Source organism: Fomitopsis serialis, assembly GCF_022376445.1.
Source record: "Fomitopsis serialis strain Sig1Antser10 chromosome Unknown B0H18scaffold_21, whole genome shotgun sequence".
NCBI classification, from domain to species: domain Eukaryota; kingdom Fungi; phylum Basidiomycota; class Agaricomycetes; order Polyporales; family Fomitopsidaceae; genus Fomitopsis; species Fomitopsis serialis.
The window spans coordinates 134,995-156,626 of record NW_025954981.1 but is presented as its reverse complement, the minus strand read 5'-3'; the positions used below and the strand labels follow the sequence as shown (position 1 = coordinate 156,626).

At 57.6% G+C, this 21,632-nt stretch overlaps 7 protein-coding genes across 7 annotated transcripts; 3 read left to right on the top strand and 4 right to left on the bottom strand.

Moving 5' to 3' along the window:
- Window positions 1-163: 163 nt before the first annotated feature.
- On the top strand, window positions 164-1,844 carry B0H18DRAFT_1084254 (uncharacterized protein; the record flags this gene model as incomplete). The annotated part of the gene is made up of 5 exons (XM_048031767.1): window positions 164-290; window positions 348-577; window positions 604-1,176; window positions 1,218-1,309; window positions 1,403-1,844. The coding sequence occupies 5 exons, from the start codon at window positions 164-166 to the stop codon at window positions 1,842-1,844; spliced, it is 1,464 nt and encodes a 487-aa protein (XP_047895216.1).
- A 1,277-nt stretch (window positions 1,845-3,121) lies between these two features.
- B0H18DRAFT_998059 (uncharacterized protein) lies at window positions 3,122-5,441 on the bottom strand. The gene is made up of 6 exons (XM_048045485.1): window positions 4,866-5,441; window positions 4,407-4,804; window positions 4,140-4,377; window positions 3,978-4,086; window positions 3,787-3,954; window positions 3,122-3,718 (listed from the first exon to the last, which is right to left on the bottom strand). Exons 1-6 carry the CDS (start codon window positions 5,246-5,248, stop codon window positions 3,305-3,307), a joined length of 1,710 nt encoding a protein of 569 aa, XP_047895215.1. The 5' UTR covers window positions 5,249-5,441; the 3' UTR covers window positions 3,122-3,304.
- Window positions 5,442-5,784: 343 nt separating this feature from the next.
- On the bottom strand, window positions 5,785-10,102 carry B0H18DRAFT_998043 (uncharacterized protein). The gene is made up of 9 exons (XM_048045484.1): window positions 9,547-10,102; window positions 9,201-9,492; window positions 8,525-9,153; window positions 8,063-8,468; window positions 7,309-8,004; window positions 6,827-7,249; window positions 6,448-6,773; window positions 6,198-6,395; window positions 5,785-6,147 (listed from the first exon to the last, which is right to left on the bottom strand). The coding sequence occupies exons 1-9, from the start codon at window positions 9,907-9,909 to the stop codon at window positions 6,010-6,012; spliced, it is 3,471 nt and encodes a 1,156-aa protein (XP_047895214.1). The 5' UTR covers window positions 9,910-10,102; the 3' UTR covers window positions 5,785-6,009.
- Window positions 10,103-10,593: 491 nt separating this feature from the next.
- B0H18DRAFT_221257 (NAD-P-binding protein) lies at window positions 10,594-12,443 on the bottom strand. Its single transcript, XM_048037185.1, has 10 exons — window positions 12,156-12,443; window positions 12,056-12,090; window positions 11,826-11,992; window positions 11,731-11,766; window positions 11,605-11,678; window positions 11,363-11,556; window positions 11,224-11,299; window positions 11,081-11,154; window positions 10,856-10,945; window positions 10,594-10,802 (listed from the first exon to the last, which is right to left on the bottom strand). Exons 1-10 carry the CDS (start codon window positions 12,274-12,276, stop codon window positions 10,695-10,697), a joined length of 975 nt encoding a protein of 324 aa, XP_047895213.1. The 5' UTR covers window positions 12,277-12,443; the 3' UTR covers window positions 10,594-10,694.
- Window positions 12,444-14,102: 1,659 nt separating this feature from the next.
- Window positions 14,103-16,590, top strand: B0H18DRAFT_998026 (Zinc/iron permease). Its single transcript, XM_048045483.1, has 10 exons — window positions 14,103-14,209; window positions 14,268-14,452; window positions 14,515-14,713; window positions 14,767-14,801; window positions 14,851-15,590; window positions 15,652-15,727; window positions 15,780-15,872; window positions 15,930-16,043; window positions 16,116-16,302; window positions 16,354-16,590. Exons 2-10 carry the CDS (start codon window positions 14,269-14,271, stop codon window positions 16,367-16,369), a joined length of 1,644 nt encoding a protein of 547 aa, XP_047895212.1. The 5' UTR covers window positions 14,103-14,209; window position 14,268; the 3' UTR covers window positions 16,370-16,590.
- A 1,241-nt stretch (window positions 16,591-17,831) lies between these two features.
- B0H18DRAFT_1103530 (uncharacterized protein) lies at window positions 17,832-19,071 on the top strand. The gene is given in 3 exon segments (XM_048032587.1): window positions 17,832-18,192; window positions 18,239-18,502; window positions 18,522-19,071. The coding sequence occupies 3 exon segments, from the start codon at window positions 18,112-18,114 to the stop codon at window positions 18,825-18,827; spliced, it is 651 nt and encodes a 216-aa protein (XP_047895211.1). The 5' UTR covers window positions 17,832-18,111; the 3' UTR covers window positions 18,828-19,071.
- Window positions 19,072-19,376: 305 nt separating this feature from the next.
- On the bottom strand, window positions 19,377-21,010 carry B0H18DRAFT_1103529 (uncharacterized protein; the record flags this gene model as incomplete). Its single annotated transcript, XM_048032586.1, has 7 exons — window positions 19,377-19,405; window positions 19,745-19,822; window positions 20,169-20,275; window positions 20,305-20,529; window positions 20,585-20,744; window positions 20,831-20,850; window positions 20,961-21,010. The coding sequence occupies 7 exons, from the start codon at window positions 21,008-21,010 to the stop codon at window positions 19,377-19,379; spliced, it is 669 nt and encodes a 222-aa protein (XP_047895210.1).
- Between the last annotated feature and the right edge of the window lie 622 nt (window positions 21,011-21,632).

Here is a 21,632-nt window from a genome sequence, read left to right as displayed (position 1 = left end):
GGCGAACGTTTTGGGCCCGGATGTTACGCGACCGACAGTCCTATTTATCTCGTACTCTACAGCGATGTCATATAGCAATACCAGTGCACGCCTTGCTCAATCGTCACCGTCGGTCTCGCTCGAGAAGGGTGCCTACAGGCTTCGCGCGCCGCGCATACGCACCATGTCCAAGACGCGCATACAGCCACTCCAATTGCAGTCGCGGGGGTCGGACAACTCCCGCTCCGCGTACCAGAGACAGATGGCCGTGCTGGTCATCTTCCTGGTCTCGGCGACGGTCTCTTGCTTCGGTGCGGCCTACTACCTGTTCACCACTAGGTGGGACCTCGCGACCCTCTCCGCTCTAGGCAACGCATCTGACGCGCTTCCGCATGTGCCTCCGCCTACGCAAGCCGTCCATTTTGATCTTGGCTTGGACTCGGATTCGGACTCGCTGTCGTCTTCGCTTTCGTCTGTGCTTTCGTCGAGCTCTGCGGACAAGTATCTCGCGTATCTACCCCATAGTGGCTTCCATAACCAGCGTATCGCGTTCGAAAATGCTCTTGTGCTGTCCCGTCTGCTCAATCGTACTCTGCTTGTCCCCCCTGTCGTCTCGGCACGAAGCCAGTGTACTACCTCCCTTTTGACCAGCTGCGCGACGTCCTCGCGAACTCCACGAAGGCAGGTCTTGAGCACTGCAAGGAGCTCCGTCTGGACGGGAGCCAGGAAATCCCGCCGGAGTGCATGGACTACTACGACTTTACATACGTGCCCTGGGAGTGGCTCGTCGACCTGTCTGAGATCAAGCAGGAGCAGCGCCTCTTGCCTTGCTGGAACCTCACTGATACTTGGCTCGAGGAGCGGTTGAACATCTCACGCAACGATACATTTCTCCTCAAGGACACCGCCCGGAACCACTACAGCTTCCTCGACTTCAGCCCAAGCCCCAGCTCCAGCGCCATCGCCCTCTCACGCAAGTACCTCGAGTCCGTTCAGATCTCGACGCTCGCCTTGCGCCCGGAACGGCTCGTCTTCCTCGGCACTTTGATGGGCTCCTCGCGCCTGCACCTACGCGACGCGGCGCGCTACCAGCTCCGCGCGCGCGTCCGCGAGAAGATGGCGCTGACGAACCCGCTCCTGGCCGCGCTCGCGGAGGACGTGCGCTCCGCTCTGGGCGGACAGTATCTCGGCGCGCACGTCCGCCTCGGCGACGGCCTCTTCCGGGAAACGGCGCGGAGAACGTGCGGCTGACGTGGTGGAAGCTCGTGCATACCACGCTGGGGTTCAGCATCCAGGACACCCTGCGCTGGAGAAGCTCTGGTGCTCGCTAGTGGGGACTCTGACTCTGCGGACTCTGGCCTGGGCTCTGGTTCTGCGAATGGTTTGGACTCTGGCTCTTCTTGGGATACTACTCTGACACTAGCTCGCCACGGATCCCCCTGGACATCCCCGCCCTGCGCGTCCCACACCCTCCTCTACCTCCCCTCAGCCCCACTACCAACGTCTCGCTCGCCTGCCCAGGAACGCCGCACCCCTCGCCCGCCCTCACTCTGCTCAACACCCCCCTGTTCATTGCCACCGACATCGCCTTCCCGCGGGGCGACCCGCTCCTCGCGCGTTTCACGCGCACGTTCCCGTGTACGTTCTTCCTCGCTGACTTCCACGCGCAGACTGCGCCGCTCGACGCGCTCGTCAGCGGCGCGGACGGCGTGCGACTGCGCGGCTTCGTACTCCCGTTTCTGGACGCGATGATCGTGGGGCGGGCGTGGGCGGTCGTCGGGACGGAGCAGAGCACGTATAGCGCATTTGTGGCGGACGTGCTGTGGAGGAGGTACCATGGGTTCGAGATCGTGCAGAGGGGATAGTAGGCAGGTTGCCTGATAATGGTGCGTCGTCAGCTCGTGTGTGTGCTTCGTGGCTATAACGGAATTTTGCAGGATCGGGCCTAGGCAGGGACGTCGGGAGGAAGGGGGCGTGTGGCTTGGTTGTGCGTTGTAGCTCGGCAGTCACGGAGTTCGAGAGTACGTAGGCACATGATCTGGCTGCTCAACCGCCTTGTATGATGTTGCTTCGGCACTTCAAATCGATTATGGCTTAAGCTCAATTCTCGCCACGACAGACGATACTCATTCCAGTGCAAGCAGAGAGCCGTCGACGCGCGTCAGTCCGCTCCCGCACTGAAGATACTCCCTGTGGCTAAACGAGTCTCAACCGGTGCGTTTCAATAGGGTTTCATGCGCGTATGCTAATCTTGCTTCCCCTTGCCCAGCGCGATTCGCTGACCTGAAGGTCACTCGGCCCCTGTGAAATGTGCATCGCGTGTCCCTGAAGCGAGCTGCTGCCTTTGTTCGCGGACCACAACGAACGACGCCGCCCTTGCTCAGGCTCATCGTAGAAGTCCCCGCCCGCGGTTCTCCAAATTTTCATGGCATGATGGTGAACTGTCCGTAGTCTAGTGCTATGACTACCATACGAGGCACAATGTAAGGCGGTGTCCAGGTCATCCGGCGTGCTTCTCGATGGAAGTTATATTTTTATTCCGCCTTTTTCATGCTTTATCTGATGATGATATTGCAGGGCTACACAAGGACGGCACCCGAATGCCGTGGGCGGCAGAGATCCCCAACGGACAAGAGGATCTCCATAATTCATTTCGGAATGCCGGAGGCAATGGTTGTCGGGAAGACCAGAAGCACCGAAAGATAGGGTTCCGAAACCCATTCACCGTGCTGCCAGGGACCGGTGATGTTCGGTGGGCACATTCCCATGCGAAGCTGATTCGTGATTCCGTCTGCTTCTACATACGACGGTATGAAGGCGTGCAGTCCGAAACAGTGGCGATGCCTCGTGGATCATTGTCAGGCTCGGAAGCACGTCAGATTTTTGAAATATTCTGGAGATTAATTCCCTGCGTTCGGCGGACGCCCTGCCTGGTGCGTGTATCTCGCGGCCCAGTTCTCTGGATCGAATTTACTGAACATATGTCTGCGTTTCCAATAGACCGGGCTAAATATTCCATCGACTTGCAGACCTCCGAGGTTGATGGAGTCTCAGAACACAGCCTTGCACAGTCGTCCCTTCTCTACTGCATAGATGGTCTTTCATTGACCCGCGGTGACTTGTCAGAACCTGACAGCGTGGAACACAAGAACGTCCGTCTCACAATGCAGAACGACCGGTACATTCCAAATGCGTCATTTATTCGATTCATTGTGAGCCGAGGAAATTATAGATGGTGATATATCACGGTTTCAGGTCATAGTCTACTCGATTCGTCGACCAATACTAACCCTCAGCCCAACAAACACTGGAATATCAATAACCGTCATTGCAGCTTCCTCTTCTTTGCAAGCCCATCGGCATGAGCGGACGTCTCCAGGACGTCCGCATCATTCGCGGAATCCGACTCTTCTGTAGACCGTGCGCGTTTCCTAGCGGCGGTGGATAGCGGCTGCACCGTGATCTGAGGGTCCTCTGGAATTGTTCGCCTCTGGTGCGTGGTCTGGCTGGAGGAAGCACTTCCTGCCGCGGCTCCGAGCTGAAGCGGAGTCATCCCATCCGTATCGCCAATCCGTCCTGCAACAATGTCGGCCCCCGCCCTGGCGGGCGATGGCGCAGGCCAACTCGGACCTACGCCGCCATTGAACGACGTCTCTCCGAATCGAACGGTCCGAGTCTGCGCGTAGGGAACACCAATGGGCGGAGGCATAGCGTTCGCAGGCGGTTCCCTTGCCTTCCCCTTGCCTTCCGTGGCAGTGGCTCCTCTTCCTCCCCGTGATCCTCATCTCCCTCTCCGCTTTCTTCCACCTCTTCCACATCGTCATAGTCTTCCTCCGCCTCTCCCACATCGTCGTAGTGCTCCGCGGCCTCGTCGTACTCATCCGGGTCAGCGCAATTGTCTCGCCCATGATACCCCTGCAGGAATGCCGAATCGAGGCCAATGGTGACGGGAAGAGACTTCAGCACCTCACGCATCTCCGTTCTGTCATGTCGTCCACCGGCTTCTCGAGTTGAATTTGAAGCAGCGGCACAACTTCGTCATGGCCTCCAGAACGCAGTTTCGCCTCCACCTCGTGTGCGGCGGCTTCGCACTTGACTAGATGTGGCCTAAAACACATTGTGAGTAAGGATTTACAGCGTGCATAGGCAGGTGTACGTACGTCAGGTGAGCCATCGATCGACTTGCGAGCTTCATGTCGCCGACTATCTTATCCCTTCCGACGTCCCAACCCCTCGAGAACAGCACCTCGTTGTGCTCCAAGAAATCCAAGCCCTGGCAGATTCTATCATTCGCGAAGGTGCGGGTCCAGAGATCTCGTTGACAGACACGAATGCTCTGAACGATCCCCTCGGCTAATCGTGTCTCGCCTGGCAGTAGCTCTGCTGCCCTTTCTTCCACTTTTTGTTCGTCTTCCCTTCACCCTCACCTTTCTCTTTCTCTTTCCCCTTCCCACTTCCGTTCCTGCTCACACCCTCTCCCTCTCCCTCGGTTTCGTCACGTGAGGAGTTACTAGGTTGCCTTCCCTCACGCGAATGTCTTTCCTGAAGCATCTCGGTCAGGAAACCGGTGCGTATCTCTGCATCCACCGCAGGGAAGACCCTCTCTCTAGCATGGTCGGTTCCATAGGAAGTCCCGCCGCACCGCCGTATCGTTTGTTTCTCTCCCCTCGTCAAGGAGGTGGCTGTGGCCGTGGCCGTGGTGACCTCGGCCCCGTGTTCGTGGCCCGCGGTCTTGCCTGCAGGCTTCGACGAGGTTGGCACACCTTTGGCTACGCCAGGCTTGCGCAGGTGCGCTAGCTGCTTCTCAACCGCTCGGACTCTATGCCTGTAGCGACAATGGTCGGTCAGCACAAATCGAGCGAACGCAATGTGCGGGAGTGGCGTACTCGAGACCCTCGAATTGCTGGGCAAGATGTTCCATCATCGGTTCTATAGCTCGCATTGTTTCGCTCATGTCCCTTTGATTCTGCAACATTTCCACGGTCGTCCTTCCAAGTCGTCTCTCGAAGTCATCGTGTGCGTAGTAGAGGAAATTCGCTGCCATTCCGATGGTCTCTATTTCGCGCATCATCCTGTTGAACAGTTGCTCGACGGTATGCTGTTTCTTGACGTCAATGAAACTAGCGTTGAGTAACGCCCGTTTGACGAAACGATTGTGTTGACCGAACTTTAGACTAGGGCCGGTTAGAGGATCGACCTGAATAGCGCTGCCCTCCAGCGTTAGGTACCGCAGAGTAGTAGGATATGGTGAATCCGTGGGTGAAGCCATATCTCGGGGTTCGTCGATGACAGGGGAAATCTGTAGGATGGGGGTGTGCTTGACGGTAGTGGGAAAGAAGGCGTGAAAGGCCACACATGAGGTCTTTGAACGCCACCTTGCTTGGACCTGTATACAACACGTTGTTGTTTTGGCCCTCTGCCTAACACAATACCGTTGCCACAGCGATTATTGTTATCATGTCTGACTTGCGTCAACAAATCGGATTTTGTTACTTCGTATTCCGAGGAGACACGAGAGCTTAGATTTGTGATAGATGATGTATCATGTGTCGAACAGCCTGGGTTTGAGGATGCGGTGGCGCCGCACCGAGAAGTCATTGAATGCCTCTAGATGTGCCTCAATCACACTTAGGAAAGCTGTCGTAGCGTTGGCAGTAGATTGCCACTAGTATTGTTGCTCGATACCGATGCGAGGGTGCGGAGACAAAGACATTGTTTGAGTAACAGTCACTTACGGAGTCGAGGATCACGCAGTGTGAACTTGGACCAGAGCAGGTTCCGTACCAGTTCGGAATGTCTGTGTCAACTTAATATGCATCATCATTGTGGAAACGATCACCAAACGTCACATCTCAGCTAGGTGTTCTTCAATTCGTGTTTGAGTCTCAAGAGCACTCCGAGCCAGAGGGCGCACCAGCTAGTAGTCGATCTCAACTCCCGACATTATCTCTGAGCTTGATATCTACCAATTAGATGTAGCACGAAGATCTAGTATACTTGACTGCGTAGTTGTATGGTAGAGAATAATCGTCATAGGCACCAACCAATCGCAACGCCAAGGCCCCTTAGGCCCCGCGATTCTGAGAGCGTCAAGGCATAACAAAGACACTCGCGCTCTCTGTCTTTCCTACCCTGCATCCCGTATTGCTTCGCGAGGAAGTACCAAGCCTCGGGTACGTCCCACGCCGCCCTCGGGTGAGATCAGACAGGAGACCAACAGCGAGATCCACATTGTCCCGACTCGGTTGCTCTGGCCTAGCTTTTGGCGACGACGTTGAGCTTGCAGATGATGGCGTGAGGTATAATCGACAGAGGTGTATCGTGGCGGATATGTCGTCGGGTGCGATGAATAGCGCTTTCTGGAAGGCATTCATCGCGCGATGTCGGTTGTTGAGGGCCATGAAGTACAAGCCAAGCTAACATGGCACATGATTACTTGTCGGCTACAGAAGGAGCTACGGCACGCACCTGTACCCAAACAGCAGGATTACTTTCATCCCTGACTTCGGCTTCCTGTATCGCCGCTTTCGCTTGCTCAATCTTACCGAGTCTGCGGAAGGTTGCTGCGGACATCAACCAGAGGTTGCTCAACAATCGCCGGTCTCGGGCAGCACGAGCACCCTGATTCCTGAGCGTTGAGACGGGAGACTGAGATGGAGGAAGAGGAGGTAGAGGTGGCGGAGGTGGCAAGTCCGCTATTGACAGATCTTGTTGCGATGCATGTATGCTATAGTGTTGTCGGAGGTGTATAGAGGACGCTTGGTACGGAGAATGGCCCAACATAGCGTGGAGATCTTTCGCGACCGTTAGACCTAAAGTCTCAATCAAAGTCGATTAGTGTACTCACCAGGCGCGGAGTTGGATCGTTTCGGATGCGCACCACCATGTTTGCCAACATTGTGCCCAATCTTCTTCAGGTTCTTTGTGATACCCGCTTGCCCTTTGTGTACGTTCCGCTTGACGGCCTCACGTACCTTCTTGCCTCTTGACATGTCGCGGTTAGGATCGTCAAACGAAGACGAGCGCTTCTCGTAGATGAAGTCCTCGTTGGTACTATGGTCGTCAGTCGATGACGGGGGAATGCCTGGTGAGGCAGGGGTGACAGTGATGGGTATGGGTGGGTCTGGCATGGGGATCCTCTCCGAGTCGACGGAAGCTCGAAGATGCATAGACCTGCGACCAGCGTTTGAGGGCGCTACCGCAGTCTTCTCAGTGGAGGGCACCGCAGAACGACTTTCGACATCAGCTCTGCTGTCGATCGACAACCGCCCTAAAGAACATGACGAGGATCGTCAACGTCCACGGAGCTGAGATTGTAGTGGAACGTACTGTCATCGACTCCGAGGTCCCTTCTTTCCGAGAACCAATGAAACACCTCTACCCATCGATCACCTGCACCCTCCGGCCCTTCGACGTACTCAGCAAGTGCTAGCTGAGACATCCGCAGTTGTAACGCATGTTCGAAGGCTTCGTGCCTAGATACCGGGGGTCTGTCCCCGAAAGGACGCAGCAGCGTACTTGACGAAGGTATGCTTTGAGCGTCACGATCCAGTAAGGTCAGCCGTGGCCGTGAAGTTGCATCCGCGTCCCCGTGGGTGTCGCCATTCATGCTCGGATCTGCATTACCGTTTCCGTTCACTTTCGGAGCCTGCGCGGCGTAATCGTGCGCGACCACGCCATTCACCGAATTGACTTGTGTGCGGTCCTCGGTCCCAGAGCTATCCTCAGCTAAGTCAACCTCACCAACACCGGCACCTATCTCGAGGACACCTTGCGCGGCCCTCCAATCACCAGTGGCAGTCAACAGCAGTCCGAGTAGGTGCCAGTGCCTAATCTCGCTAGACTCGCCTTCCACGGCCAGTCGCGCGCTCGAAATGGCTTTCTGCAAGTCGAGCGTCGGCCCTGGTTGGGAGTAGGCCAGGGCAAGGTGATGGTGAACAGAAGGCGTCGGACCTGTGTCTGCTGCGGCTTCGAGCAGAGCCAGAGAATCCGAGAGGCGCGTCTGTCGCGTTCGAGGATCCTGTTCTGTCCGCAAGACAAGATGAGCTACCGAACGCTGACGAGCGCAACTGCGGCGGCATACCTGTTTGCGCCATGACGGACAGCCAAATGCCTTCCGCAAGCTGGACACTCCCCATGAGCTCCTTGTCGTTCGCATCCAGACGCTCCTTTGCCCTGTCAATCAGGGTTCCCGCCTCCTTCGCCTCCCTCCGTGCCGCCCGCCCGTCTGTCTCTGCTAAAGCCAGCCGGCACAGCATCCTCGCACCTTGCACACAGGCCTGCACCCAGTTCCGGTCCGTATCGGAGTCGACGTCTCCGCGGACTGTACCCGCTTCGCCTTGCGTCTCGCGCGCCTTGCCGACAACCTGCACGTACAAGCGGAGGGTGCGTTTCGCGAGCTCCGCATCGCCGGATACGTACAGTAGGCGCGACATGTGCCGGTACACCTTGTATGAGTTGAACGTAAGTCGGGTCGCCCACCATAACACCTGCCTCAACGGAGTTAGTTTCCGGTGTCAGTGTCAGGGAAGAGGGAAGAACACACATCGATTACCCAGCCAGCGTACTCGCCCACTGCTCCATCAGCCTCCCACACTGCGACGCTGAGGTCGACTAGGTCCTCGACCTGGACGTTCCGTTCGCCAGCCTTAGGGAACTGCGTGCTGGCAGTCAGGATCGCACGGTACTCCTGAACCACCGAGCGCGCAGCGCTGATCCACCTGTGCGGCTTCTCCGCGCCGTCTCGGGACGTGGGGATGACCGCTTCTGCGGGCGACGCATGCGCACGGAGGACAAACGCGCGGAGGTGCAGGACAGCGATGGTCGAGCGCTGCGCAGGACGGAACGTGGGTGGCCAGTGCGCACTGCATGAGTGGTACCTGTCCAGGAGAGTCCAGATTGACGCATCGCCGCCCTGCTTGTGCACGTCACTCAACCGCGACGCGAGAATGATCGCACGGCGGAGCAACCGCTCGACCCACCGCCAGAGCTCACGATACCGCCCGAACGAAGTCGTGTCCTCAGAGGTCGTCCCCGCATACCCGTTCGACGAGGGCTGGGCAGACATGTAAGGGGGGATGTCGGCGATCGCACCAGAGACGAGGGAAAGTGCAGTCAAATAGGTGTCGAGGGCCTGTTGCGGGTCATCCGGCGTGATGCATTCGTGCGACATGCCTTGCTGACAGTCAGAACATAGGTGAGGCGGAGGACGAGGGGATTACCTTGTAAGCAGATGCTGCGTATTCGCTCAGCGGCAGCCCAGGTGCTACCGTCGCTGATCTCCGCAATGGACGCGAGCGAGACAGCTGAGATGTTGCTTCCCGTCCACGCTGAGGAAACAGACCCGTCATTCCCACCATTAGGTATCCGAAGGGTGAGGGAGGAGTTGCGCGTTCTCGTAGAGGGTCCCCGGTCGTGCGCGTCCAGTAGACTCTGCACTTCCGCCAGAACAGAAAGGCACTCTGAGGGCCTTCTGAGAGCATACGCGTAGTACGCCACCGCCAACTTGATCGACTTCAGTGAACATACGTGAGTGGGCGCTACACACGATGCAGACACGCGACGTACATCAGAGTTAGCAGTCTCCAGGCTCTTCAGGGCATTGTACCCAGCCGTAGCTTCCTCCAGTCTTTCTTCCTGCAGCATGCATTCCTGGCCTAGAGCGAGCTGGTTGGCAGCACTCACTTCGTTGCCGTCCAGGCCTGCACCAACCGCCTTCACTGACAGCAAGAGCGACAACGACTGCGTCTGCAAGGCGAGCTCTGCCGCGTGCGAGTGTCCTGGACAATGTTTGTTGAATTTGCGCAGGAGCTCAGGCCATGACAGCGGACCACCGCTTGGTGTCTTCGCGGGAGATGCATCGCCCCATCTTCCTGCTGTCAGGGTCTCTCGCAGCTGTCTCCAATAGTGTTGGCTCTTTGGGTTGGACATTGAGAGACGCGAGTTTGTCGCGCTGAGATGACCGCTGGAGAGACTTCACCGAAGGCGTGGCGATCCGATTCCGAGTGCCCTGGTCGATGAGAACAAACGGACGTAGCTGCCAGCAGAAATCAGAGGCTAGTCCCCGAGCCGAGATATACCGCAAGAGAGGGTTGGGACAGAGCCTTGGAATGGTGGCCGCGAGCAAGCCGCGAGCTCCATACTCTCGCGCTGTGCCTATACGTGTACACGTGATGCGCGACAGCTCTACATAGTACCTAAACTGTACCATTACGTACTTGCATATTGCTGGTAACTTAGCGCTGCAGTACAGTATAAGTATGTACATGTGCGATGTATAGTAGACTCGGACAACAGCATCATCACCACGGGGTAACTATCCACTGATGCACAACTCCCGGTTTGCAGGTCTTCAGATCTTCAGATATAGCGCTCGTCGGCTAAGTAGAGGAAAACTCAAGCGTACCACGACATTCCACGCGGCGGGCGGATTGTTCAAGAACTCGTTGCTGGCATCGTAGACTTTTCAAACCGATCGAGATGATGGTTGTGGGACCGTCTGCCACATTATGCATGGTGCAGCTGCTTTACAAAAAACTGAGGCGAGGATCGTGTATGAGTGTGGAGAAGCATCGCCGATGCGGGGTATGCGAAACCATGAAACATTTGTGGACGCCTCGATGCAGAGCGCATCAGCAGAACATTGACTGAGTCTGAACGTGCCTGACACGTCTAATCTCAGTCGATTAGGTCGGGTATAACAATTTCTGGCTCTCCTACGCCTCCTTGACAGTCTCCTCCAAGAAAGACCACACCTTCTGGCCCAACTCGTCGTCGTATGCCTCCGCCCTGCAGGGGGCGATCCGTGCCGTCGGCACCGCGTACTGTGCATGCGCCAGTCAGCATAGTGCGCGCACATACGGACACACGGACGCACCTTGCCGTTGTGATCGATCGCCTCGGGCGTCGTGCCCGCCCAGAGCTGCGTGAGCGCGCCGAAGGGCGCAGGGTGGAGCATCAATTTGACCTGTCAGTGCGTGGCCGTATGTCGCACCAGGAGTTCGTTGTGTGTGTGTTGCATTCGTGTTCCATCCGTAGTGTTTCGTCACCATCGCTCACGGTCAGAGACGAGTCACTGAGGGACACGGAGGAGGGGACGTACGATGACCTTTGTCAGAGCACCCGCGAGACCGGGCAAGCCGATGTAGTACCGCTGGAGATCGGTCTCGATGTTCCCTGCAGCGAGAGTCAGCACGATCTCGAGCCCTGCCCGCGAGACAGGGTCGGTCGACGGACGTTGCGCACCTGGGTCCAGAGAGATCGACACGATCCCCTTCCCGCCATACCGCTTCGCCACCTCGCGCGCCACGATCACGTTTCCCTACCGCCCCGCGTGTCTCAGCCCACATTCCCGCTTACCCTGACACTGAAAGTGAAAGCTCACCAGCTTGCTCTGCCCATACAGTGACTCCTTCGAATATCTGCGCCGGGCTGGACCGTCGCGGACGGAGTCGAGGTCAATCCCGCCGAGCATCGCGCCGGAGGAGGAGGTCGTGATGACGCGTGCGTGGTGGTCAGGCGAGCTCTGCGCACCGGCGAGGAGCGCGGGCATGAGCAGCTCCGTAAAGAGGAAGTGACCTGAGAGGGGATGTGAGCATGTGGCAGATGAGAGGAGAGAACACGGACCGATAACGTTGGTGCCAAACTGGAGGTCGAAGCCTTCCGCGGTGAGTTCGTCGATAGGCGGACCCATCACTCCGCTGACAATCATCCCTGTGAGGCAGAGGCATAGAGTACGGGGGGAATACGCACGCATTGTTGAACAAGACATGCAACTCCGGTTCCTTGCTGAAGCATATGTGCGTGAGCAACAAGCCCGCCCCGGCCATGTGTGTGGGCTGCCATACCTCAAGAACTCGCTCGCTGCCTTCCGGACTGACGCCAGGCTGCCCAGGTCCAGCTCGAGGAAAATGGCGTCCTTTCCGGTCTCGTCTTTGAGGCGCTTGATGGCCGCCTCGGCTTTGTCCCTGTTCCGCGACGCCATATAGACCCTTGCATTGCGTTGGAGTAGAACCTGTTATGACGGTAATGCGCTGAGCCTCGGTATTCTCAAGCGGGTTTGCCGAGTCACGATTACCTTGATCGTCTCTCTTCCTATCCCGACATTTCCTCCTGCACCACACAACTCAGTCCCCTGTGGTCAAGACGCAAGAACGACCCAATAGACAAGGACGCACCAGTCACAATTATAACACGCCCGGCGAGATCAGGTACATGCTCTGCCTTGAACTTTCCGTTCGGGAAGAAACTCCTCCAGGCCATTACGGACACGTAATACGCTTCAGTGAAGAGCCCCATGTCCAGTGAGTAGTAGCAATTTCGTGTCTGACACTAAAGTACGAAGGTCCACAAGCCTTGCGTTCTCGCACGCGACCTATATACACGGCACGGGCAGGCCTCGTAATCCTCTCTCAAGCTGGGCAATCGAAGGTGCCGCATTGAGGCGTCATCGATTCTCCCGTCCGGCATCCAGGCTCTCGGGCGAGAGTGGGAAACAGAACCACCGGACTTGCCCCTTAAGGAAGACGCGCCACCATGCCTAGCGGCCTCTGTCTGGCGCAGCCGCCTTCCGCCTCTGGGACGCGGCAGCAGCTTCAGTGGAACGACTGGGCGCCTTGCGAGGAGAAAGCCTCGGAGACACTGACTGCAGGCCTTAGACGCGTTTGAGGTACTTGGCCCTCCTCACTAAGTAGGCGATCAACATGGTCCGTGTGTTGAGTGGCGGGAGGAGGGGGGATCTGTGCCTGATCGCGCCGATCTGCCGCGAGGATGCGCGTCGCCGCCCGAGGTCGGTTCCCGTCACGGCGACAGGCGCTCGCTCGCCGTCCTGCAGTCGATCGTCGAGGAGGAACTCTGCTGCAGGACGGGTTTGCCACGAAGGTGGAGGTCCGGGGTCAAGAAGGGAACGATCCTCGAGAGGGGAGACGACGCCTTTTATACGCGGGCGGCGCAAGCTGGACACCTGCTGAGCGCTGAGCTACGGCAGAAGCTGTCAACGTGAGGGGGAAGGCCGAGACCGTCATCGCCCGGTTTGGAAAGGATGCCCGACTGGGAAGTCGCGACAGTGGAGCCCCCAAGTCCGGCGCACATTCTCGACCGACGCTGTCCGACGCTGTCCGACTCAGCTAGTCGACGCGCCGTCTTGACGAGCAACGCGGTGGAGGGTACTTCATGCACATGATGAATGGCTGACGGTAAGTACTGATCCTGGATTGGCGAGCAAATGCCTTGTACTTACATACGTCGCCTTGAACAGCGTTTGTCGCCTACAGACCCCATTCCCCAGCTCATGCAGGGTAGGTGACTGCCGAGACCACGCGTCATGTCCGTTATCGCTCACACAAGCATCCTACTGAAACGAAACGCACAGTGACGGTCAGACAGGTAGGGCGGCTAGTCCTCCCAGTTCGTGTACGTGTAAGTGACGGTGTACGATTTGCCGTTGGCGTCGTGGTCGCTAGAGGTAGCTCACCAGGACGTCCGTGAACATGGTCGTCTCGAAGGGCCCGGTCGTTGTGTCCGCGAGAGCGTCTGGTCTCGGGTATTAGACGGGACACGCAGTAGTGTGTAGACACAAGTAAGCCGGCGACGTTACATCCCAGTGAATTCCGACTTGATTCGGACCAAATATTACACCGGTTACAAGACGCTGTATCACTTTCAGCTTTAAAGCAGTGTGCACCCGTCGTCCATTGTGCATAAAAGGGCGGCGTCGCTCGTCTTGATGGTGCGTCAGCGTCGGACAGCGTCGATGCGCGACAGACTTGGTGCGCACTGGTCCAGTCGCGACTTCCCAGTCAGGTATCCTCCTTTCCAAACCAGGCAATGACCGTCTCGACCATGTCCACGGCTTCTGCCGTAGCTCAAAAGGTGTCCTGCTTGCCGCTCGCGTATAAAAGGCGTCGCCTCCCCTCTCGAGGATCGTTCCCTTCTTGACCCCGGACCTCCACCTTCGTGGCAAACCCGTCCTGCAGCAGAGTTCCTCCTCGACGATCGACTGCAGGACGGCGAGCGAGCGCCTGTCGCGGTGACGCTTACAGAATGGGGCGCGGGGATTGGCTAGCGTCTGCGGCGACCGGCGCGGTACTCGCGACTGCCCCAGCCTCCACACCACCCAGTGTCCGCTCCGACCATCATAGCAACTTGACTGCTGTTTTCCTCCGTTCTTCACCTTTGCTGTGCGTCGCCCGTCATCTTCCCTCGCTTGTCCACCAATTATAATCTGCAGCAGGTGGGCCTCTTTTCCTCGTACTTCTCCCACTATCTGACGACCGCGACTTCAACTCTAGCATGCTGCTCCCAGTACTTATGGCAAACGACTCGGCGCTGGCAGCACAGCCGTCTCTGCGACAGCTAGAGAAGATGCCACTTACGCTGTATAGAAAGACTCTGGACGACTCCAGTGATGAAATGACATCGTGGGTGGAGACGCGGATATGGCTCATGCTCGGGATCTTCGTGGTCTCTTTATTTGGTGCGTGTTCCGCGTCTGCCTATGTATTGAATGACCTATGTATTGAATGACCTCTGCCATAGCATCTTCCTTCCCTAGCCTCTCCCAGAGACTGCCCGGCGTACGCGTCCCGGGCATCGTGTTTTTCATCGGAAAGCACTTCGGGACGGGCATCATCATCTCGACTGCTTTTGGACACCTCCTGCAGGATGCCTATGAAGCGCTGCTCAGCCCCGCAGTCACCCAGAGATGGGCAGTGTCAAAATGGGTGGGCATGATTGTGTAAGTGCTCCGAAGGCCGTATGTGGTGCAACTCGGAGGCTAATCGTGCACAGCCTAGGCTCATTACTCCTGATTTTCCTCGTGGAATGTAAGCCGTCGTCTTCCTCGCCCACGTCACAGAGTTAATGATACCCTAGATATCTCGACGTCTTATGTCGATCGCTTACAGTCATACGCGTCTGAACCCCCCACGCCATGCGATACCCCTTCCACGTCCTCGCCCACCCCGCGCCGGCCGAGATCACCGGTTCTCCTCTCCTCCGAAGCGTCGGTCACTGAAGGACACGTTGCTGACGCGCCGCTCCCGCTCGCACCGCCCGAGTCGTCGGCCGACGTAAGCGTTCCCTTCAGCGTCGATGAATCCACGCCCCTTAGCGACCACAGTGCCCCGGCCTACGGCACCGCAGCCCACCCTGCCGCGCGGCCCTCGATGTACGCACACACCTTTCCGCGGGGCAAGAACGGCGGGAAGCGGCAGAGCACCATTGCAGAGGCGAGCCAAAGTATCTTTGCCGGCGGGCACCACCGACACGAAGAGCGGGGCTCGCATGCTGAGCACCATGGTAGCACGAAAGCCTGGCAGGGTTGGTTTGGGCTGGGTAAAGGCCGGGAGGAGGAGCATAATGAGGAGGTTAGGAGTGGGAGTGCGGGGAGGAAGGCGCACGACAATGGGGCAGGGCGGCCTGAGCATGTACATGGCAACGGTCATCCGCATGCGCAGAACGGCCATGACCATGGTCATCGCCATGTGCATAGCCACGGGCATGTGCATATGGACATGGAAAGGTGGTCCCCGGAGCGTGGGAGTGGGGAAGAGAGCGATCTGGATGGGCCGGATGCGAAGGTGGGGATGCGGAGGCAGGTCATTGGGATCTTGGTGCGTCGGCGCTGCTCTGTCCTGTACACAATGGCAGTACTGAACTCTGGTTGGCTCCCAGATGCTGGAGATCGGGATTATGTTGCATTCCCTCGTCATCGGCCTGACGCTCGCCATCACCTCCGGCGGAGAGTTCAGTAAGCCTCCACGGATTTGGTCATGTGTTGCAAGCGCTAACTCGTACTGTAGCATCGCTCGTCACGGCGATCATCTTCCACCAGCTCTTCGAAGGTCTGTCGCTCGGGATTCGCATAGCGACGCTCCCCGCTGCAGCCGCCCGAGGTGCGTTTCAGACGTCCAATCTTGCCCAACACCTGTCTCACTACTTACTACCCGCAGATGTCGCTGGCTTTAGTTTGCTCAAGCCCATCCTCGCGCTTTCCTTCGCCGTCACGACTCCTATCGGCATCGGCATTGGGCTCGCGGTGTTTGAACCTGGCCGCAGCGAGGGCGGTGAGTTCGACGTCTCTCCTTCCTTTTATCCTCCCCTCTCTCCCCGAGGCTCAGGCTGACGTTTTTGCGCAGCGAAACTGACGCTCATTCGTGGACTGATGTCCGCTCTGTCGGCCGGGATGCTGATCTACGCGGCATGCGTGGAGATGCTTGCGGGCGACTTCGTGCTCGACCCGCACCTGTGGAGGAGCAGCATCGCGCGCCAGACGCTCGCGCTGGTGAGCTTGTTGTTGGGGTGTGTGGCGATGGGCGTCGTTGGGTGAGTATGATTTGACTCGGTATCGTTCCTGCGGATGCTGACGGTGTGTAGCATATTGGGAGAATGAACGCCCCAGGGGACACGATCGTTACGTTGCATCCGCGGCGCTTCGAGCGTCTGTCCATAAAGCACGTGTACTGGGTCTGTGATTACCTCTGTTTTATGTCTCTGGATTTGGAGAGAAATTGTGGCAGGAACTGTATACCACGCACTCATGCATGTTAGAACTCGCATCGTCTGTGTTGTAGCATAGTCTAAGATATTTTTGACTTTTGGTTGGTTGGTTGATTGGTTGATGTGTGGAACGAGTTGGACGATGGGGTGCGTTCGTGGTCTGCCGGAAGCAAGTTACCAGCTGCATGTTGCAGCGCAGAGTAGGTGTTGAGGGTACATGCCAGTGGGGAAGCTGGACTCTCATGTGTGGGCGGGCGCCTGGGCATGGCGTTCTGTAGGATTTCTCTGTATGGTAAGTGTCTGGATGGCTTTGTCAAACAGGTGCAAGCATACCCACGCCACCAGCCTCGATGTGAGCCCCATCCAGGACCATAGGCATGGTTACTTGCTCTCATTCCAAGCCGAGTCTCCGAATTCGAACAATATTGACTTGAGGCCTGCATGACTTGCATCATAGCACGAGTTGCTGACACCTGGCACCACGCGATCCCGAGAGGGTGATCATATCTCGGTCGTCCGTCCGTTTCACGTCGGAGCGCTCTGCCAGTGGCACACATGGCCGGCTGCGTTACCGTATAAACTGACACGTTCCTTCCAGCTCGGGATGGCGGACGCGGGCTCAAAGTCCTCACACCTCGCGATCGCTGGGCTTCGGAGGACGTATTCCCCGATGCGTACATACATGCCAGTACATGCGACGTCGACGTTGAGATGCTAGTGCTGAGAGGCTGTTCGCAGACGAGTCGCTCGCGTCACACCGATGTTCAAGGGTTGCGACAACGAACACTCACCTGCGCTTGAGCGACTACTTATCGCGTTCCTGGTCTAAGTTACCGGCTTTGAAGCATTTGTACGACGAAGTCCTGGATCCCAGGCACCGCCGATCTGACATGATCCAACCCACGTTCGATTTCCGTTGGGCAATGGCATCTCCATACTAACCTCCGTCATACAGACGGAACCGCCGGTGAATAATGGTGACATGCGGATCTGACGCGGAGGGATCGGAGTCGGGATTGCTGAGTGATGTTCAAGCATATAGGCGCGTCCAACAAGCCTCGCCTCCCCGCGCCGCTCATGATCAGCTATGTGTCATTGATGTACACTGGAGGCGCGTATGCACGTCCAGTGCTGTCACTGTGTCAGTACGTCCTCATGCCGAACTACTTGTCCACAGTCGGCGAGTACTGGTATACTTACGGCAGCCCGGCTGGTTTGTCGTCGTCCCTGGGAGTGCAGTGACCCCCAGTGACACAGAGTGACACCCGCGAACCCGCATCTCTTGTGATATGATCAGGAACGCGCTGGCGCTGTGCAAATCCCGGGGCTTTGACGCGCTAGGAACGAGGATCCGCCGAGGTACGCATGCAAGTGTGTTCTGATCTGAGGCAGAGAGCATACAGTCGGGCAGCCTCCCGCTGCGACCGTTGACCACTTCGGGACTGTGCCTCCCATCCCAGTGCCGTCAGAGCGGGAGTAGGTAGCCTCCGCTGCCAGTCCGTCTCAGTAGCTCTGACATCCTTCCCGCATGCCTGACTGGACATACCGGGGCGCTAAGAACCTCGTATTGAAGGTACAAATGTGGGGGATGGCTCCGCTAAGCTTGTTGCAGCGTATTCAGCGCTCGATTCCAACATGTTCGTGCTCAAGCTAACCGCGCTCACTGGCCTCGCCGTGTTCGGTGTTTCCGCAGTGCCGAAGGCTGTCCAGCCTCGAGTAAGTCGCCATCCCCAGCCAACCCCTCCCCGCTAACACCTCGCAGGCTACCACCACGGACCCCGCGTGTCCCGTCGTCTACACCGAGACGTTCACCCAGACGCTCTCCATCATCGCGCCCACGACGACCGGGCCCTTCGAGACGACCACATTCACGGACGTGCTGGTGAGCTACCCACTCGCGACCACGACGGAGACGCAGGTCGACGCCAACGGCAAGTCGTACACCGTCACTTACACGTACACGAACTGGGCAGACTCGCCGCCTTACCCGTCTGACTGCCACTGTGCGTTTCGTTTCAGTATGTTTGTGTGCGCGATCCTGACAGGACGCGGGGTCTCGGCAGTCACCTACCCTTCATGAGCTGGAGAATGGGGTCTGTAGGCGACAAACGCTGTTCGAGGCGACGCAATGTGACTTGATGGCCCAGAAAGATAGCGGCAGTGCGCTCGAGATCGTACCGGGTGGGATTCAGCGCCGGGCATTCGGGAGCAATCGGCGATGTGGCTTCGCCTCAGAAGTTGTCACACATTATCCGAGACGATTGAGAGTCATCGATTCAATACCAACCGGGACCAAGAGGGACTCTCTAGCAACGTACTCCGCACAACAGGCCAGCAACGGGACAGGGTGACAGGTTTGCGGCGGAACAGACGCTGCTATCTATAAAAAGGAACGTCAGCATTGAAGCGACACGTGAACGAAAGAACGAAGTCCGGCGCACGGCAGCCGATGCTCAAAAGTCCTTGGATCCGTCTACAATCAGCGGGATAGGATGATGAACATTCGTCCTCAGTAACACGAAGAAGGTAACTCACCTGTCGCGCCGTCGAGAACCTCCCGCGTTAGCGCTCTTTTTTTTTTTTTTGAGTGGAGGGCCCGACTGCGGACTACAACGAGACGAGGCTCGTTTCCTCCCGGGGGAAAATGCATTTACGCACGAACTCTCGTAAGAGAGAACAGTGTAGGACTCGAGACCGTCATCGCACCAATGCGTTGTTGGTGGTGCTCTGGTCCGCTTGCAATACCCACTAAAAACCCCCGTGCCGCCGGACGCCCAAGAGCACCCGGAACCTCCGACGGCGGATCGCTCGCATCGTCGGCGAGCTCGAGTGATAGCCCGTTTGAGGCACGAGTGTCGGAGAGGAATAGCGGTGAGACGTTTAGCTTATGCAAGATGTATCTACAGCTTGAGGTTTGGCTCGGGCATTCCTACGAAAACGTCAGAGACGCTCTGCAATGATCGTGATGAGCACCTACGTTGCACCCTTGCCAGGGGCGCCGCTCATTTAATTTTTCTGTCTTTTGCAGCGACGCCCCTCTTCCTGGTACGTAGGTGCGCTAGCACGATGCAGTAGCCCGACGATGCGAGCGTGCACTGACGGCAGGGACGTCCCCGTACCATGATGACGGGCGAGCCGACTGCAGGCAATCTATCTGCCGTGCTGCCATCGGTGCTCTACGTCGGCGGTACGGTGCCTCCGGCAGCCCGCCACATGGGCAGGCCACCTCGCGCCAGAGGCTGGACCCTTTCGCGCACAAACAACGTACCAGGGATGTCAAGTTCCACCCGATTGGGGCGATTGAGGATTTGGGTCCGGATTTCCGGGATGTTTCGCTCGGGTGGTCCTGCGAGACCAAGGTCAACGATCGTCTACCGCTCCTCCGTGACGAAGACTCACATTGCACCCTCGCCAGGAGCGCCGCTCATGTCATTTGACGAGCGACGCCCCTCCCCCAGTATGGTCGTGCGCTAGCCAGCAACGGTAGTCCGACGAAGCGGGCGTGCACCGGCGGCGAGGACGTCCCCGTACATGTTCGACATAGTGACCCGGCATAATCTCGTCGACAGTGAGCGCAATGCCCCGTCTCCGCTGATGCACGGCGTCGTCGGTACGGTGCCTCCGGAAGCCCATGCCAGAGCATGAACCACCTCAGACCGGAGGCTGGACCCGTTCGCGCAAGTACGACGTACCAGGGTTGTTTGTGCCCGATGGGCGGTAGAGGGTTTGAATGCGCTCGCCGCAGATCGTGTGGATCCTCGACGTCGGGACGTGGCCTGCAATGAAGGTCAGCCAAAGCCTGGAACTGCGGTGGCAGTGGACACTCACATTAGCCACGTCGTCCCACCCGCACGCCACAACTGGCTAGCCTCGTGGTCTACCGACGACGCGTCGGGTCTCGGACCAGTCAACGGCGGAACGGTCCCCGTACAGAGTCCGTGCACCGTGTCCCTGCGGAGGCGCGTATTCGCGACACTCCTGACCCTTGGTGCACGTCTGCAGTACAGCTGCTTCCGGCTACCGACGACTCGAGTAGCCGGGCCTACGTCGCCGCTATCATGCGGACGACGGTAGACTGGACGGTCCCATCACCAATTGTGCAACGTACGGGTGTGCCCTTACGGGACTTTGAGCCGTCGTCTGGCATAATTCGTTGAACCCGTGAGGGATTTGTTTTCGCATAGGTTGGTCGTAATGCATAGTCTTGAGGCACACATATTGATCGAAGGTCTTGACACACGCAGCGGCACTCGCCGTCTTGATGCACACTATGTATCACCGCGGTCAGTCGTAGTTACATGACAGGATTCAACATTCACTTACTTTGTTGTCGACATCTAGGAAGGCCACGCACCAACAGACGCTTTTGCTCGTCTGAGAAGTGGTCGCACGAAGATGTGGCGTCGTGCAAATTGCAAATGAGAGAAGGCCAGGAGGGTGAAAATACGTTAGTATATGCCTTGCGCGTCGATACGTGAACGTACCTAGGCTGTCGGTGCTCTGGACCCGGCCCCAAATTCAGGGTGTGGCGCATTGCATTTGGTGTAGACTCGGACCATCCCCCATCCACGGGATGCGACTACGTGCGATGGCCGAGTGGCGGGTGGTGGAAGACTGGAGGCGCGTCCGACATGGTGGTCGGAGGGCAAGAGGGAATGGGGACGAAGTGGCGTTCACCTCGGGTCCTTATACGCCTCCGTGTGGGTCCATGTTTGGTCCTGACAAACAGTCAGCCGCACCTATTGTCCGCCCTTTCGAGCTCAGCCTTGTGCTCGATTGGGGCAGCTGTGTGTTCCCGCTGTCTTATCGATAATCAAAGCCTTGATAGAAGCACGCACCACGCTGTGGGCGGTGTCCTTCATCATCATGCGTTCTCCGAGCGTCGCAACAGCCTTGTTTTCTGCGACACGGGGCTTCGTTGGGAGATAATGGTGAGGCTGATCGACCTTGGCGTTCTTATCGCTCAACATCTGCGCGATAACTCTTCACTGCGGGATATGCATCACTCCAGCGAGCCATTCTGGACCAACTCGAGCTAGGACACGGATGACGCTACGCGAGGATCCCTGTAGTGAAACATCGGTGAGCTGGGTCGTAAAAGCAGTGGGGGACAAACGATACTTCATCGCTAGTAAAGCAAAGTGTTTGAAGTGGTC

Excerpts from the sequence above, each read along its gene's own strand:
- B0H18DRAFT_998059 (XM_048045485.1), bottom strand. The coding sequence starts at position 5,248 with ATGGCTTCACCCACGGATTCACCATATCCTACTACTCTGCGGTACCTA. Across the intron at positions 4,378-4,406 it reads GGGGAAAGAGAAAGAGAAAG|TGGAAGAAAGGGCAGCAGAG; the intron begins GTGAGGGTGAAG and ends ACGAACAAAAAG. Across the intron at positions 3,719-3,786 it reads ACTATGACGATGTGGAAGAG|GGGAAGGCAAGGGAACCGCC; the intron begins GTGGAAGAAAGC and ends ACGGAAGGCAAG.
- B0H18DRAFT_998043 (XM_048045484.1), bottom strand. The coding sequence starts at position 9,909 with ATGTCCAACCCAAAGAGCCAACACTATTGGAGACAGCTGCGAGAGACC. Across the intron at positions 6,774-6,826 it reads ACGATCCAACTCCGCGCCTG|ATCTCCACGCTATGTTGGGC; the intron begins GTGAGTACACTA and ends CGGTCGCGAAAG. Across the intron at positions 6,148-6,197 it reads GGGACAATGTGGATCTCGCT|GCTTGGTACTTCCTCGCGAA; the intron begins GTTGGTCTCCTG and ends GACGTACCCGAG.
- B0H18DRAFT_221257 (XM_048037185.1), bottom strand. The coding sequence starts at position 12,276 with ATGGGGCTCTTCACTGAAGCGTATTACGTGTCCGTAATGGCCTGGAGG. Across the intron at positions 12,091-12,155 it reads GCGTGTTATAATTGTGACTG|GAGGAAATGTCGGGATAGGA; the intron begins GTGCGTCCTTGT and ends TGTGTGGTGCAG. Across the intron at positions 10,946-11,080 it reads GTGCTCTGACAAAGGTCATC|GTCAAATTGATGCTCCACCC; the intron begins GTACGTCCCCTC and ends ACGCACTGACAG.
- B0H18DRAFT_998026 (XM_048045483.1), top strand. The coding sequence starts at position 14,269 with ATGCTGCTCCCAGTACTTATGGCAAACGACTCGGCGCTGGCAGCACAG. Across the intron at positions 14,802-14,850 it reads CCTGATTTTCCTCGTGGAAT|ATATCTCGACGTCTTATGTC; the intron begins GTAAGCCGTCGT and ends ATGATACCCTAG. Across the intron at positions 15,873-15,929 it reads CCCCGCTGCAGCCGCCCGAG|ATGTCGCTGGCTTTAGTTTG; the intron begins GTGCGTTTCAGA and ends TACTACCCGCAG.
- B0H18DRAFT_1103530 (XM_048032587.1), top strand. The coding sequence starts at position 18,112 with ATGTTCGTGCTCAAGCTAACCGCGCTCACTGGCCTCGCCGTGTTCGGT. Across the intron at positions 18,193-18,238 it reads CGAAGGCTGTCCAGCCTCGA|GCTACCACCACGGACCCCGC; the intron begins GTAAGTCGCCAT and ends AACACCTCGCAG.